This window comes from Oryctolagus cuniculus, chromosome 13 (assembly GCF_051225735.1).
Source record: "Oryctolagus cuniculus isolate XC-2025 breed Fujian yellow rabbit chromosome 13, ASM5122573v1, whole genome shotgun sequence".
Taxonomy (NCBI): Eukaryota; Metazoa; Chordata; class Mammalia; order Lagomorpha; family Leporidae; genus Oryctolagus; species Oryctolagus cuniculus.
Window position 1 is genome coordinate 22,577,578 of NC_142879.1, and position 16,343 is coordinate 22,593,920.

The following is a 16,343-nucleotide window of genomic DNA, read 5'->3' on the forward strand; positions in this document are numbered from 1 at the left end:
CATGATGCAAATATCAGGTAAGAAAAAGAAACAGGACCCTCAATATAAGAAAAATAAGTACTTAAGTCAAAAAGTATCATATAGGTTAAAAGATTTTATTTATTAAGATATTGATACCTGTTCTAGTATATAATAAATGTAAAAAGTTTTGAACAATAGAGCACCAAACAGTATATGGAAACATATCAAATAAATGTGTTTGGATAGGAGAGCTCATAAAGACACAGCTGTACAGTACACATACCCTTACTAAGTCTTCTACCACCTGAAAGGGAAATTTTCTTTTACCAAATACATAGTTTCTTGGGGTTACCAGGGTAAACTTGGGTCTCTGATTGGCCAGGAAAGGAATGCTGAGGGAGGAAGAAGATGGCTGCCTTGCTGACAAGATCAGTCATTAGATCTGAGTGTCAATAGACTAATAGATGGGAAAACAACAAATTTAGTGTGGAGAAAATATAACATATGTGAAGACAAACAATATATTGGAGGGAAACTGTATCAGGTAAGACAGAGAAAAAGTTAAAGGTGCATAACCTTTGATAAGCAATGAACAACCCAATATTAAAATGAGCAAAGAAGATGCACAGGCAATTCACAAAAGGAAAAATAAAAATAGCTGCTAAATATTTAAGCAAAAATGCCCAACCTCTCTATGATTTAGGCAAATGAAAATTAAAGGAAAAATATCTCAGGTTTTCATGTTCATCTCTGTACATTTTAAAAAGAATGATGTGACATAAATAGGAATTCAGAGCCTTGTCACAGTGGCTCAGTGGAATGTGAATTGCTAGAGTCCACTCACAAAAAGTGAAAGTACAAATATCTTCTGACTGAGAAATACCACACCTAGGAAAGTGTTACAAAAGTTTCTTTATTGAATACTGTTTATATAAGAAAAGGAGCAAACAATCCTGATATCTTCTATTAGCAGTCAATCGAATAAATTTTATGAGATATTTATACCAAATATTTTGCAGCAATTTAAAAGACTTAATTAGATCTCTGTTTAGTGACCTGAATGGGCAACTGTGATGTGATGTTAATTGGGAAAAATAATTTTCAGCGGAGCATATGGAGTGTCTTCTCAATTCTGAAAAACAATGACAAATTTAGAGGAGACATCCGTATTTGTGTGTTTAAATGTGCTTGGAAAACATTGAGGTTGCCTGAGATTGGAGTAAGAGTGACAAAATATATGAAGAGTAGATACATTGATTTATAAAATCATGTTGTTAATTTCTGAAAACAAGTACAACTTTAATAACCAGACAGTTAATGAATAGAGGCTTACCTGGACGGATGAAACAGATTATTTTGGCCAAGTGAAGGTAAATTAGTTAAGAGGCAGAGAGTAAATATTTCTGGCTTTGTGGACGTGCAATGTCTAGTGCAACTACTCGGCGCTGCTGTTGTAGTGGAACAGTAGCTCTGGATGGTGGAGCAGTGAAGGGATAGCTGTGTCCCAACAAAACGTCATGACAAACACAGGCTGCAGGATGTGACTGGCCCTGGGCCTTCCTCTGGCCATTACTGATTAGAGGAAGGGATTAAATGATTTTTCTTCAATTCCTGTTACAATTCAGTCAGAGAAGTATTTAAGTAAAGTAAAAAAGATGAATTGGTAAAAGAATCATAGTTGAAAACTTCAGTTTGGGCAAATGTGTGTGAATAAAAATGAAGTCAAGCTGCTTTGGTATCTGTGTGTTCAACTTTGTATCCTTGCCAAAGGTTACAAACAACATTTATTAAATTGATCCATCACAGCACAGCATATACCTCAATAAATTTGATCATAGGAGAGATCAAAATAATTATATTCTCTCCATAAAATACAATAAAACTAGGAATTAATAAAAGAATAAATTAAGAAATCATAGCTTCAGGAAAAGAGAGTACACTGGATTTTGATCAGGAACAAAATTAAAAAAATCATTGCCAATTACCTGTAGAATAACAATAGCTAATGACTCAGTGTATGTACCCCAAAACTCTTCTAAGTGCTTTATGTTAATTAACTACTAGTCTTCAAAATGACCCTTTGAAGTAGATACTATGCATAGCCCTCATCTTACAGAAGATAAAACAGATGAACTAATTTGCCAGCGCCGCGGCTCACTAGGCTAATCCTCCGCCTGGCGGTGCCGGCACACCGGGTTCTAGTCCCAGTCAGGGCGCAGATTCTGTCCCGGATGCCCCTCTTCCAGGCCAGCTCTCTGCTGTGGCCAGGGAGTGCAGTGGAGGATGGCCCAGGTGCTTGGGCCCTGCACCCCATGGGAGACCAGGATAAGTACCTGGCTCCTGCCATTGGCAGCGTGGTGTGCTGGCCGCAGCAGCCACTGGAGGGTGAACCAACGGCAAAAGGAAGACCTTTCTCTCTGTCTCTCTCTCTCACTCTCCACTCTGCCTGTCAAAACAAAAACAAAACAAAACAACAAAAACAGATGAACTAATTTGCCCAGACTCAGATGCCGGAGGCTGAGGTTAGATTTTGAGCACTGAAGTCTGCCTCCAGCTGGTAGGAATACGCCTTGCATTACTTGGCTCCTGTGTTACAAATGCTGATGGAAATGGGACTCAGAAAAGCTGCTGGGGCACTGATGCCACAACTGTCCTTCGAGAAATTTTTGATGCTTTTTTTACTGTACAAGAAAAAATTGCAGACCACTGAACAAAACATCTTACCTAAGAATGTTTAAGAAATTAAAAACATAAGAGTACATGGGTCTTTTTTTTCCCCTTTTTTTTAACTTTTATTTAGTAACTATAATTTTCCAAAGTACAGTTTATGGATTACAATGGCTTTCCCCCCCCCCATAACTTCCCTCCCACCTGCACCCCTCCCATCTCCCGCTCCCTCTCCCATTCCATTCACATCAAGATTCATTTTCAATTATCTTTATATACAGAAGATCGATTTAGTATATATTAAGTAAAGATTTCATCAGTTTGCACCCACACAGAACATAAAGTGTAAAATACTGTTTCAGTACTAGTTATAGCATTAATTCACATTGGACAACACATTAAGGACAGGGATCCCACATGAGGAGTAAGTACACAGTGACTCCTGTTGTTGACTTAACAATTGACACTCTTGTTTATGGCATCAGAAATCTCCCTAGGCTCTAGTCATGAGTTGCCAAGGCTATGGAAGCCTCTTGAGTTCGCCAACTTCGATCTTATTTAGACAAGGTCATAGTCAAAATGGAAGTTCTCTCCTCCCTTCAGAGAAAGGTACCTCCTTCTTTGATGGCCTGTTCTTTCTACTGGGATCTCTCGCAGAGATCTTTCATTTAGGTTGTTGTTGTGTGTGTGTGGTTTTTTTTTTTTTTTTTTTTTTTTTGCCAGAGTGTCTTGGCTTTCCATGCCTAAAATACTCTCATGGGCTCTTCAGCCAGATCCAAGTGCCTTAAGGGCTGATTCTGAGGCCAGAGTGCTGTTTAGGGCATCTGCCATTCTATGAGTCTTCTGTGTATCCCACTTCCCATGTTGGATCATTCTCTCCTTTTTTTATTCTATCAGTTAGTTATTTGCAGACACTAGTCTTGTTTGTGTGATCCTTTTGACTCTTAGACCTATCAGTGCGATCAATTGTGAACTGAAATTGATCACTTGGACTAGTGAGATGGCATTGGTACATGCAATCTTGATGGGATTGTATTGGAATCCCCTGGCACGTTTCTAACTCCACCATTTGGGGCAAGTCTGATTGAGCATGTCCCAAATTGTACATCTCCTCCCTCTCTTATTCCCACTCTTATATTTAACAGGGATCACTTTTCAGTTAAATTTCAACACTTAAGAATAAATGTGTGTTAATTACAGAGTTCAACCAATAGTATTAACTAGAACAAAAAAATACTAAAAGGGATAAAGTTTTAAATTGTACATCAACAGTCAGGACAAGGGCTGATCAAGTCACTGTTTCTCATAGTGTCCCTTTCACTTCAACAGGTTTCCTTTTTTATGGTTGGTTAGTTGTCACCGATCAGGGACTTAAAAACTTCATGGAAAATGCTTCTTACGAAAAAAGTCATGCATGGATTTCAAAATTTGTTTTTGCACCTAAATAAACATGTTTTATTTCAGTTTTCCATGAATTTTTTTGAAGTACCTGTGTGCATGTAAAGGCTGTTGGACTAGGGAATCAATAAAGAAGATAAATTTATGAATAAAGAAATAAGAAATAATAGAAATGACAAATCTAAGAGCTGTTTCTTTAGGGGACTGATTAAAAAGAACTGGGACAATGGTAATTTTATAAAGTAACATCTACAAAGACATGTGAATAAGACATAACCATATATATTGAAGAAATTCAGTACTTTACAAAAATATTTTCTCTATCCTAATAAAATTGAAAATATCTGTGAATGCATCATTTCATTGGGAAAATACAAGATACTGGGACATCCTAAAAATAGGCAGAACACCTGATAAACTCCCTAATTGTAATTCTTTGGGGTATACATTTAGGGATTTAATTACTGAGTCACATGATAGTTTTTTAAAAGAAGTATTTATTTTCAAAGGCAGAATTACAAAGAGGCAGAGGCAGAGATCTTCCATCCACTGGTTCACTCCCTAGATGGCCACAGTGGCTGGAGCTAGGGCCATCCAAAGCCAGGAGACAAAAGCTTCTGGGTCTCCCAGGCAAGTACAGGGGCCCAAGCACTCTGGCCATCTTCGCTGCTTTCCCTGGGCCATAGCAGAGAGCTGGATCAGAAGTGGAGCAGCCAGCTCTTAAACTGGCACCCATATGGGATTGCCATCACTGCAGGTGGCAGCTTTACCTGCCATGCCACAGCACCGGCCCCATCACATGATAATTTTATTTTTAACTTTTTGAGCAACTGACAAACTCTTATTCCACAAGATCCGCACCATGTGCATTCCTTTCAGCAATGTATACAAGTGTTTCTCCACATCCTCACCAACAATTTGTTTTTTTATTAAAAAAAAACCATAATAACCATCCCAATAGATATGAAGTTAGTTTTATTTGCATTTCACCAATTTTGAGGATCTTTTCATGTGGTTTGCCCATTTATATATCTTCTTTGGAGAAATTTCTATTCAAGTACTTTGCCTAACCACGTGGAACAAAATGGGGAAAAATACAATTCACAATAACAACAAAATCATCTGGATAGAAAATTAATAATAAATATGTAAGACTTAAAAGTAGGAGATTTAAAGCTTTTGGGGGGACATAAAATGCTTGAATAAATGCAGAATATAAAATTTTATTTAATGTGGTGGAGACGTTAGCTATCCATTAATTAATAAGCAAATTTAATGGAATTTCAATCAGATTTCCAATAGTATTTTTTAATCTGACAGATGATTATAAATGTTGTGAGACTCATTAGTAGAATTTCCTGAAATAATAACAAGAGGGAGGGCATGTTGGTACCAGAATATATTACATAATAGAAGTGCTGTAAATGTATGAAGTACTTAAAAAATTTATGGAAATGTATATTATGAAAAGATTATGCTTAGATTTCAAATTTATTTTGCACCAAAATGAACTTATCTTTTAATTCCATTTTCCAGGAACTTTATGAAGTACTCTTATATTTTATTTTTCTTCTTTTTTTTAAAGAATAAATATTTATTCAAGAGGCAGAGAGAGAGAGTGTGCACTCCCATCTGCCGGGTTAATTCCCAAATGCTCATGATGTCTGGGGAAAGGCCAGGGCAGAACCAAGAGCTGAGAATGCAGTCCAGGTTTCCCACAGGGGCGGCAGGAATTCAATTAGCTGAGCCATTACTGTTGCCTAGTAGGGACTTCATTGGCAGGAAGCTGGAGTCAGGAGCCAGAGCCAGGAACTGAACCCAGGTACTCTGGTAAGGAAGGCAGGCATGTTACCTACTAAGCTAAATATCACTCTCACCGCTATGTTTTAAAAAATAAAATAAATAAAATAATTGACACAATGAATGAACAGGGATACAGATTAATAGAGCAAAATGTGAAACCCAGGAAATACATGTAAGTTTTTGAATGAAATTAAAAATGATAAAATTGGGCCAGCACTGTGGCAATGTGGGTATAGCTGCCACCTGCAATGCTGGCATCCTATATGGGTGCCTGTTTGAGTATTGGCTGCTCCTCTTCCAATCCAGCTCCCTGCTAGTGTACCTGGGAAAGCAGTGGAAGATGGCCCAAGTTCTTGGGCTCCTGCACCCACGTGGGAGACCAAGAAGAAGCTCCAGGCTCCTGGCTTTGGATCGGCACAGCTCTGGCCATTGTGGCCATTTGGGGAATGAACCAGGAGATGGAATTCCTCTCTTTCTCTGCCTCTGCCTCTCTGTAACTCTGCCTTTCAAATAAATAATTAATCTTTTTACAAAATTATAAAATTACATTTTAAGACATAGAAAACTGGAATTATTTGTTCACAGGGTAAATATCCAAAAAGATAAAGTTAGATCCTTGCCTCACCTCAGATATCAGAGCAAAGTCCGTGTATGTTAAAGATTAAATGCTAAAAGAAAATAAAAGTGCTAGATGAATATTTAGTCAGATGTGTTTCTTTCTTTCTTTCTTTATTTGACAGGTAGAGTTACAGTGAGAGAAAGAGACAGAGAGAAAGGTCTTCCTTCTGTTGGTTCACTCCCCAAATGGCCACCATGGCCAGTGCTGCACAGATCCGAAGCCAGGAGCCAGGTGCTTCTTCCTGGTCTCCTATGCGGGTGCAGGGCCCAAGCACTTGGGCCACCCTCCACTGCCCTCCCGGGCCACAGCAGAGAGCTGGACTGGAAGAGGAGCAACCGGGACTAGAACCCGGAGCCCATCTGGGATGCCGGTGCCGTAGATGGAGAATTAACCAAGTGAGCCACGGTGCCGGCCCCCATCAGATGTGTTTCTGATGTGAGACCCCTACAGGAAAAGGTCTATGGACAAGATTGGTAAAGCTAAATAATTAAAAACAAACTTTTCTACATGTAAAAATAGAGAAATAGTTTTTACACATCAATAATAACAAGACAAATACTTAAATAGAAAATTAGCAAAAAATTACAAATAATTTACAAAAGAAAATGGAAATAGTCAAATGAGCATATGAGTTTAGCTTCACTTGTAACAGGAGAAACATACTTTAAGAATGGAATGCCATTTTTGCCTCTTAGTTTGGATTCAGAGAAGGGTCACTGCCATGCCTTACGTAGTTCACGGTCAGAGTTTTATGGGAGGCAATTTGGCATCAGAGAAGGGTCACTGCATGCCTTATGTAGGTCATGGTCAGTTTTGTGGAGGGCAATTTGGCAATAACCCTGTGCACAGCCCTTCACCCAAATCCACAAATCTTTTCTCTTGTGTAGATATGAAATCTGAATTCTCAAATTTTCTTTGTAGTCATCGAAGCTCTCATCTCACTTCTTTTTGTTTTTAAAGATTTATTTGTTTATTTGAAAAGCAGAGTTACAGAGATGTAGACACACACACACACACACGGGGGGGGGAGAGAGAGAAAGAGAGAGAGAAAGAGAGAGAGAAAGAGAGAGTGAGAGAAAGAAAGAAAGAAAGAACGAACGAACAAACAAACGGACGGACGGATGGACTTCTATCCACTGGTTCACTTCCCAATTGGCTGCAACGGCTGCAGCTGCACCAATCTGAAGTCAGGAGCCAGGAGCTTCCTCCAGGTCTCCCACATGGGTACAAGGGCCTAAGGACTTGGGCCATCTTCTGCTGCTTTCTCAGGCCATAGCAGAGAGCTAGATCAGAAGTGGAGCAGCTGGGACTCAAACTGGCACCCATATGGGATGCTGGCACTGCAGGCGGCAGCTTTCCCTCTATAGCACGGCGCTGGCCCTTCACTTCTTTTCTTATGTACAAGAATATGCACTGTAGTGTTTTTTCCAATCATCTAAATGAAAAGCCACTTTAATTTCTAAGAATAAGGAATTTGTTATATGAGTTACAGTCCATCCAGGTAATAACCAACAAGCAACTGCTAAAACTGATGTTACAGAGTAATATATAATTAGGAAAGTTTCACAATATAATTCGTAATTATTTAAAAAGGTTTTAAAACCATGTCTGATATGAGTCATCTGACTTAAAACATATCTGAAGATATTAAAATTTTATTCTTTTAGGAAAAGAACTGCATTTGTTTGGGAAACTACTTGGAGAATTAGTGGGGATTGAATATAGATAAGACAACTCTGTCATGTATGGAAGACATTTATTTTTAGAGTGGGGGTCTTCAGGAAGGAGCCTAACCTCTTTATTGAAGCCTTTTATAGACTTCAGTGAAGGAATGGACGTCTTTTCAGAAAGTATAACACAATCACTGCCGGAGCATGTTCGTGTCTTATAGTATCTTCAAAAATAGTCCCTGTGAAATAATGCAGGCACAAATTTCAACAAAGAATTTAGATCTCAGTCATAGGTGGAATCTAAAAAGACCCAAACTCATAATAGTAGAGAGTAGAATGGCAGTTAGCAGGATCAAGGAGTGGGAGCAGGGGATGGGGAGAGGTGGGCCAAGGGCACAAAGGCCTAATTAGACAGGCAGAGCACGTTAGATTTGTTGCACAGCCCGGTGACTATAGTGAGGAGTAATGCATTGCTGTATTTCAAAATTGCTAAAAGAGTAGATTTTAAGTGTTCTCACCATGAAAAAAATGAGTATGGAAAATGATGAATGTGTTAATCCACTTGATTTAATCATTCCACGATACAAACTGTTATGTTGTACTCCATAAATGTATAAAATTAATACTTGTAAATTAAAAACAGGATTACTTTTCAACTTTTATTTAATAAATATAAATTTCCAAAGTACAACTTTTGGATTATAGTGCCTTTTCCCCCCATAACCTCCCTCCCACCCACAACCATGCCATCTCCAACTCCCTCTCCCATCCCATTCTTTGTCAAGATTCATTTTCAATTATCTTTATATACAGAAGATCAACTTAGTATATACTAAGTAAAGATTTCAACATACTATACTGTACCCACACAGATACACAAGTATAGAGGACTGTTTGAGTAGCAGTTTTACCATTAATTCGCATAGTACAACACATTAAGGGCAGAGGTCCTACTTGGGGGGCAGGTGTAGAGTGACTCCCATTGTTGATTTAACAATTGACACTCTTATTTATGACGTCAGTAATCACCCAAGGCTCTTGTCATGAGCTGCCAAGGCTATGGAAGCCTCTTGAGTTCACAAACTCTGATCTTATTTAGGCAAGGCCATAGTATAAGTGGAAGTTCTCTCCTCCTTTCAGAGAAACATACCTCCTTCTCTGATGGCCCATTCTTTCCACTGGCATCTCACTTGAAGAGATCTTTCATTTAGGTCATTTTTTTTTTTTTTTGCCACAGTTTCTTGGCTTTGCATGCCTGAGAAACTCTCATGGGCTTTTTAGTCAGATCTGAATGCCTTAAGGGCTGATTCTGAGGCCAGGGTGCTGTTTAGGGCATCTGCCATTCTATGAGTCTGCTGTGTATTCCGCTTCCCATGTTGGATCGTTCTCTCCTTTTTAATTCTATCAGTTAGTATCAGCAGACACTAGTCTTGTTTATATGATCCCTTTGACAATTAATCCTATCATTAGGATCAATTATGAACTTAAACTGATCACTTTGACTAGTAAGATGGCCTTGGTACATGCCACCTTGATGGGATTGAATTGGAATCCCCTGGCACATTTCTAACTCTACCATTAGGGGTAAGTCTGAGTGAGCATGTGCCGAACTGTACATCTCCTCCCTCTCTTATTCCCACTCTTATATTTAACAAGGATCACTTTTCAGTTAAATACCTAAGAATAATTGTAAAAAAAAAATGAAATCTGGTCATTTGCAACAAAAGGGAGGAATCTGGAAAACATCATGCTGAGTGAAATAAGCCAGTCCCAAAGGGACAAATATCATATGTTCTCCCTGATCAGTGACAATTGTTCTGAATAGTTTGAGAAAAATTGGAGTTAGTTCTTCTTTAAATGTCTGGTAGAATTCAGCAGTGAATCCATCCAGTCCTGGGCTTTTCTTTGTTGGGAGGGCCTTTATTACTGATTCAATTTCTGACTCGGTTATGTGTCTGTTTGGGTTTTCTATGTCTTCATGGTTCAGTTTAGGTAGCTTGTATGTGTCCAGGAATCTATCCATTTCTGACAGATTTCCCTGATTGCTGGCATACAACTCTTTGTAGTAATTTCTGATGACTCTTTTTATTTCTATGGTATCTGTTGTTACATTCCCTTTTTAATCTCTGATTTCACTGTGTTTCTGCCACCATACATAGTCTGGAACCTTCTTCAGCGTATAAGAACAACCTCTATAAGGTCAAAAGTTAGCGGGCACCCATGGGCCTGTGTTCCTAGGGAAGTTTTTGAAGGGTGAGAGGCAGAGAGATCCACACATGCTGGAGGAATTGTCATCTTTTATTCAGTGATCCTCAGCCTGTTTGAACCGATTTTTAAGGCTTTTTTGGCGCAGTTGAAAAGATCTTTTCACATAGCCAATACTGAGTAAGCTACCCATAAGTAAAATTCAGCTGCTGCCTGACCACAGAAGTGATTCACTGTGGCTGGAAAAACATCCACTGCCCCTGGTGGCCTCAGACAGCTCCCTCAGATTTATGTCACTGTTTCAGGAAGGGCTGGTATAATCCAGCTAAGATAGAGTCAGCTGTGAAATAGCAAAAAAAGTCAAATAATAGGATGTTGGGACAGTGGTTTCTTTCTGTCCCAGTTAAAAAACCATGAAAGCAACAAAAAAGAAAAAAAATCAAAAGGAAAAATGAAAAAACAACCATAATGGCAAGGAGTCCAGTGCTCATACGGCAACCCATAGAAACCTGGGTTCCTTTAATGTTGTTACTCTGATTCTATGAAAATGAGAGTCTGTTCCATCTCAGGGCCCAGATTCCAGTTGGAGAAGAGGAAGAAAAGGGCAGCAGTCCCTTTAGAGACACTTTCCAGGAGATGCACAGGAACACTCCACTTCCATCTGCTGGAAGTATCCATAGCTCGCTGTAAGGGAAGGTGAGAAATGAAGTCTTCATCGCAGGTGGCTAACGGGCTGGTGCAAAATAGAGGCCTCCATTACTAATGAAAGAGAGGAAGCCGGCGCCGCGGCTCACTAGGCTAATCCTCCGCCTAGCGGCGCCGGCACACCGGGTTCTAGTCCCGGTTGGGGTGCCGGATTCTGTCCCGGTTGCCCCTCTTCCAGGCCAGCCCTCTGCTGTGGCCAGGGAGTGCGGTGGAGGATGGCCCAGGTGCTTGGGCCCTGCACCCCATGGGAAACCAGGAAAAGCACCTGGCTCCTGGCTCCTGCCATCGGATCAGCGTGGTGCGCCGGCCGCAGCACGCCAGCCGCGGCGGCCATTGGAGGGTGAACCAACGGCAAAGGAAGACCTTTCTCTCTGTCTCTCTCTCTCACTGTCCACTCTGCCTGTCAAAAAAAAAAAAAAAAAAAAAAAAAAAAGAGAGGAAAGGTGACACTGTGGATGACGTCAGCAGTCTGCTACTAATGGTCACTGCTCTGATCACACGTCTTAAATGACCAAAGGCAAGAGGGTTTCGCTGTTCCGGTAACTGCCTCGTTGTTAAGGCATTGCACTTTGGCTGCTCGCTTTTCTACAGATTTCTCCCTCCTGTGTACCAGAACACACGAATAGCTTAGCTTAGTGTTTTTAGTGATGTTTCTCATAGTAACATTGTAGATATCCTAAAAAATAAATAAGGAAATATTCCAAATGTTGTGGCCTACTCTGTATGGTTTTACAGCAGTGTGGGCGACTATCCCCGTGTTTTACCTTTAAAATGTGAAGATGTTTAGCTATTGTCTCTGGCCCTCATTCTCTGACTCTTCAGGATAAAACATCATTCCTTTCGTCCCCCAAAAGGGGCTGCTTATGCGCTCCATGTGTGAGGATCTCTAGGCTACAAGCTATTGAGTGTTATGTATTTCCATGAGACAGGTTCCTTGCTAATCAAGGAGCTTGTCATTTCCTGGATGGAAGTACACCTGTGAAAAATAAGTACCAAAATGCCTACTGATGAATAAGGGAAATGCCTCATTCAGCTGCGAGGGACTATGAATAAAGATGGATTGGAGGTAAAACGTGAAACTTGTCCTAAGAAATGTGGGACTCATTTGCAGATGGAGTTGGAATTCCTTCCTTCTGAGGCCTGGCATGCTGTAATCTGTCCTGCAATTTGTGATATCTACTCATTATTTTCCAAATGGTAACTTGAGTGCATAATAGGTATAGAGTATAATCATTGTTCATGCTTTGTTTTAGGTATCGCCTTGTTGGTTCCCCAACTGCTGCTTGTCTCCTCTTGGGCAGTAGCGTGGCATGGGATAAGGAGGCACCTATCTGTGAGAGTGAGTTGAAATATTCAACCCCCCTCCCATATATTTCCATTTGATCCTGCTTATTCCTGGAGTTACAAAGTCTTGTACAATGCAGCTGCTCAGATACTTGAAAATAGAATTTACACTCTTCAGGTCTTCTTGGCTTTTCCTTATCTTAGAGGGTGAATTATCTGAAAGTGGACTTGAACTCAGACAAAATAGCTCTACTTTCCTAGGCTGATAGTCAACTCTCTCCAGTATAAGGGTCACTCTCCTTTGTGAGTAAATTTTAAAGATGATATACCAAATTATATCTGTCTTTCCCAATTCTTACATGTCACAATTCCAAAAATTGAGCTACTCCCTTCCTTAATATTCTGATTCCAAATAATAAGAGATCTTAAAGTTCTTAGCAGTGTCCCCATACTCTAGCCATTTTGAGGTCTAATCTTCCTTTGTGTTCATTCTTGATTGATCTCTATCTTTCCCATGTGAAACTTTAAAATGAACCTCCAAAACTTTGAGGAACATGGAAGAATGATTGCAAATTGGCAGAGTGCTAAGGCCATGAAGAAATCAGCAGCACACTCAGAGTTGATGGGAACAAACTTCTGGAAGGCTAATGACCAAGAGATACACTGGCAGTCTAGTATACTTTTTTTTTTTTTTTTTTTTTGACAGACAGAGCAGACAGTGAGAGAGATAGAGAGACAGAGAGGAAGCTCTTCCTTTGCCGTTGGTTCACCCTCCAATGGCCGCCGCAGCTGGTGCGCTGCGGCTGGCGCACCGCGCTGATCCAATGGCAGGAGCCAGGTACTTCTCCTGGTCTCCCATGGGGTGCAGGGCCCAAGCACTTGGGCCATCCTCCACTGCACTCCCTGGCCACAGCAGAGAGCTGGCCTGGAAGAGGGGCAACCGGGACAGAATCCGGCACCCCGACCAGGACTAGAACCCGGTGTGCCGGTGCCGCAAGGCGGAGGATTAGCCTATTGAGCCACGGCGCTGGCTGAAATAATGGACTTTTAAAGATTCCAAAACATGAATGAGAAACTATATAAGGTGCTTACTTTATTTAAATCCTCTGAAGAAATTCAAGTGGCAAAGGAATTATCAGTTTACTATAAAATTTTTTCTTGGCTTGGGGGTTTTCCCTGTGAAAAATTATCCCATTAATATGTCTATAGGTCAATAATCACTCAGAGTCAACATTGCTGATATGTGTGCATGTGTACAGTCACTTTTACCCATGTTTTCGACATTATCTTATTATTGAACATAGTAGATTAGTTAGGTTCTCATTACTACAATGAAATAACTGAGGCAGGCTAAGTTGTAAAGAAAAGGGGTTTATCTAGCTTACAGTCTGGAGGCTGAAAGCCCGGATAGCATGGCTCAGGCTCTCATAAGAGCCTCCCTTGGCTGTGTCACTTGATGGCAATGGGTTGGCAGAGACAGGGAACATGCATGTGGGTCTGTGTGTGTTTGTCACTCTCTCCCAGGACTCAGTCATGGGAGTTCCACCTTAAACACCTTACTCAGATAACATTTCCACCTTCTTAACACCGTTAACATATGACATTGGGGATTAAACTACTACACTGGAGGGGAGACAGGACTATATTCAAATCCTAACACATGGTGTTCATCTCATTATCCCTGATTTTGTGGTTATTTCACTTTTCATGCCTTATCTTTTATATTTTCTTCTCTCTTTTTCTTGATAAGCAATACCAGAGGCAGTGTATTTAACCTGCAAAGATATTCTTTAATAACCAATTAAAAGGGGTGGACATGGTGACACAGCCTGTTAAGCTGCCACTTGGGATGCCTGCATCCCATATCAGAGTACCTAGTTTGAGTCCCAGCTACTCTGTTTCCATCCAGCTTCCTGCTAATGGCATCCAGGGAAGTAGTAGGTGATCCTTAAGTACTTGAGTCCCTGCCACCACTGGGAGACCAGGATGGAGTTCCAGGCTTCTATCTACAGCCTTGCCCAACCTCAGTTGTTGTATCTGGGGAGTGAACCAGCAGCTGAAAGATCCCTCTCTCTGTTGTACTTTTCAAATAATTAAAGATAAGTAGATAAATACATACATATATACTTAAACATTAAAAAAATGATAAAAAATAATACAGCAGTAGGTAAATACCTTAAAAATCTATGACAAAAATCACATAGCTTATCCACTTAAAATCACAAATATGTAAACTGTAATAATACAGGGGACGGGATTTTCACACGAATTATTTATTATAAACAAAATTCACATCACACACATGTACATCTCAGCTATGTTAAAAATATGATTATTAGCAAGCATTAGAAGAAAATGACAGTATTATAATTAGCCACAGTTTAGGAAGTCATTTGGTTCTTTGTTATTTGTTATTTAAATCCACAGTAAAATAATTCATAGTGAAAAATAAATAAATAAGCTTCTGTTTACCATACTCTCCCTTTCCCCAGCTATATCTTGTGAGCCACCTCCAGTCATATCCAATGGAACCTTCTACAGCTACAATGGAACATTTTTTCCCTATGGAATGGTGGTGACTTACCAGTGCCACACTGGGCCAGGTGGAGAAAAGGTGTTTGACCTTGTGGGAGAACAATCAATATATTGTACCAGCAAAGACGGTCATCTCGGTGTTTGGAACAGCCCTCCTCCTCAGTGTATTTCTACTAATAAATGCACAGCTCCAGAAGTTGAAAATGGAGTAAGAGTCACAGGAAATAGGAGTTTATTTTTGATCAATGAGATCGTGAGATTTAAATGTCAGCCTGGCTTTGTCATGAAAGGGTCCAACACTGTGCAGTGCTACGCCAACAACAGATGGGGACCTGAGCTGCCACGCTGCTCCAGGGGTGAGTCTGATCCTCTGAGACTGTTGCCAGGGGCTACAAGGGAGTATAAATGGTAGGCATTGAAATTATAGAAGCGATAAGCATGTGTGTGTGTGTGTGTATACAAGAGCTATGAAACTGGAATAAACAATAATGCATGTAATACTAGCTCTATGTTTTATATCTGGTAATAATAAAACAATGGTTTATTCTATGTCTGTATTACATATTTTATATGCCTTAATACAGCAAATATATGAGGTAGCAACTATTCTGATCTTCATTTTACCTTTAGAAAACTGAGTCTTGCCGATGTGAAATAAATTTTTCAAGGTCAAAGGGCTAGTGAAAAAGAGAGCAAGATCTATTAATTCAAGAGCCTTCTTGCTCCAGACCCAAAGATAACGTGTACTGAAATACGTGACAAACAATAAAGCATAATAAAATGATCCTATCTCCATCACTGCATGGAGGTCAGTAGGCAGATGAAGAGCCATGGCAACCAAAATGCTAGCATTGGATTAAAAAGGCCTTGGATGCCAATCATTCTGTTCCAGCTCCTTCCATGTTATTGCTAAAACAAGCAAACAAATAAAAAAAAAAAAAACAGGCTCAGAAAGAAGAAATGCTTTGCTCAAATCCAAATATCTTCGTGTTCTGTTTTTTTTTTTTGTTTGTTTTGTTTTGTTTTTTCAATTATCTGTGGTTCAGATCAAGGCTCAATGGCATGCTGGTGCCCTGAGCACACACCAATTGGGCAATGTATGTATGGATACAGCCAAAATCTGAATCAAAGGATTCTCTAAGCAATACGTTCTCTCACTACAAAGACTGTAGTTTGCTCATTTTCCTTTAAGGGATTTTGTTCTCATTGGCTTCTCTGGTCTTGTGCTGACATGGCTGGCATGGCAGTGGAGTGGGAGGAATCAGAACTGGGGAGGCTGGGGAGGGACAGAAAGGAAGTTTCCAGCTGAGCCATGTGGTAGTGGAAAGACTAACTGGGGAAATGAAGGGACTTTGTGACTGACTGCACAGCAGGCTAGAAGTCTCTTAGATGAGGCTTGTACAAAAGCTTCCCTTGTTGTTGTCCTAAATGAAGACTAAAAGGCTGGACGAGCCACCAGCACTGACAGCTGTGTACTAACCAGCCAGAACCTGAAA

General features: G+C 40.1%; 1 protein-coding gene and 1 long non-coding RNA gene across 4 annotated transcripts in view; one reads left to right on the forward strand and one right to left on the reverse strand.

Moving 5' to 3' along the window:
* The window catches only part of LOC103350988 (uncharacterized), a 183,184-nt gene that overhangs the window by 131,865 nt on the left and 34,976 nt on the right, over positions 1-16,343 (reverse strand). The window lies entirely within an intron of this gene.
* Positions 1-16,343, forward strand: part of CR1 (complement C3b/C4b receptor 1 (Knops blood group)) — a 96,163-nt gene that overhangs the window by 47,497 nt on the left and 32,323 nt on the right. For both annotated transcript variants that reach the window (XM_017347820.4, XM_089311405.1), the window contains 2 exons: positions 12,282-12,367; positions 14,805-15,203. In XM_017347820.4, coding sequence (XP_017203309.3) covers positions 12,282-12,367; positions 14,805-15,203 — 485 coding nt within the window. The remainder of the gene's footprint in view (positions 1-12,281; positions 12,368-14,804; positions 15,204-16,343) is intronic.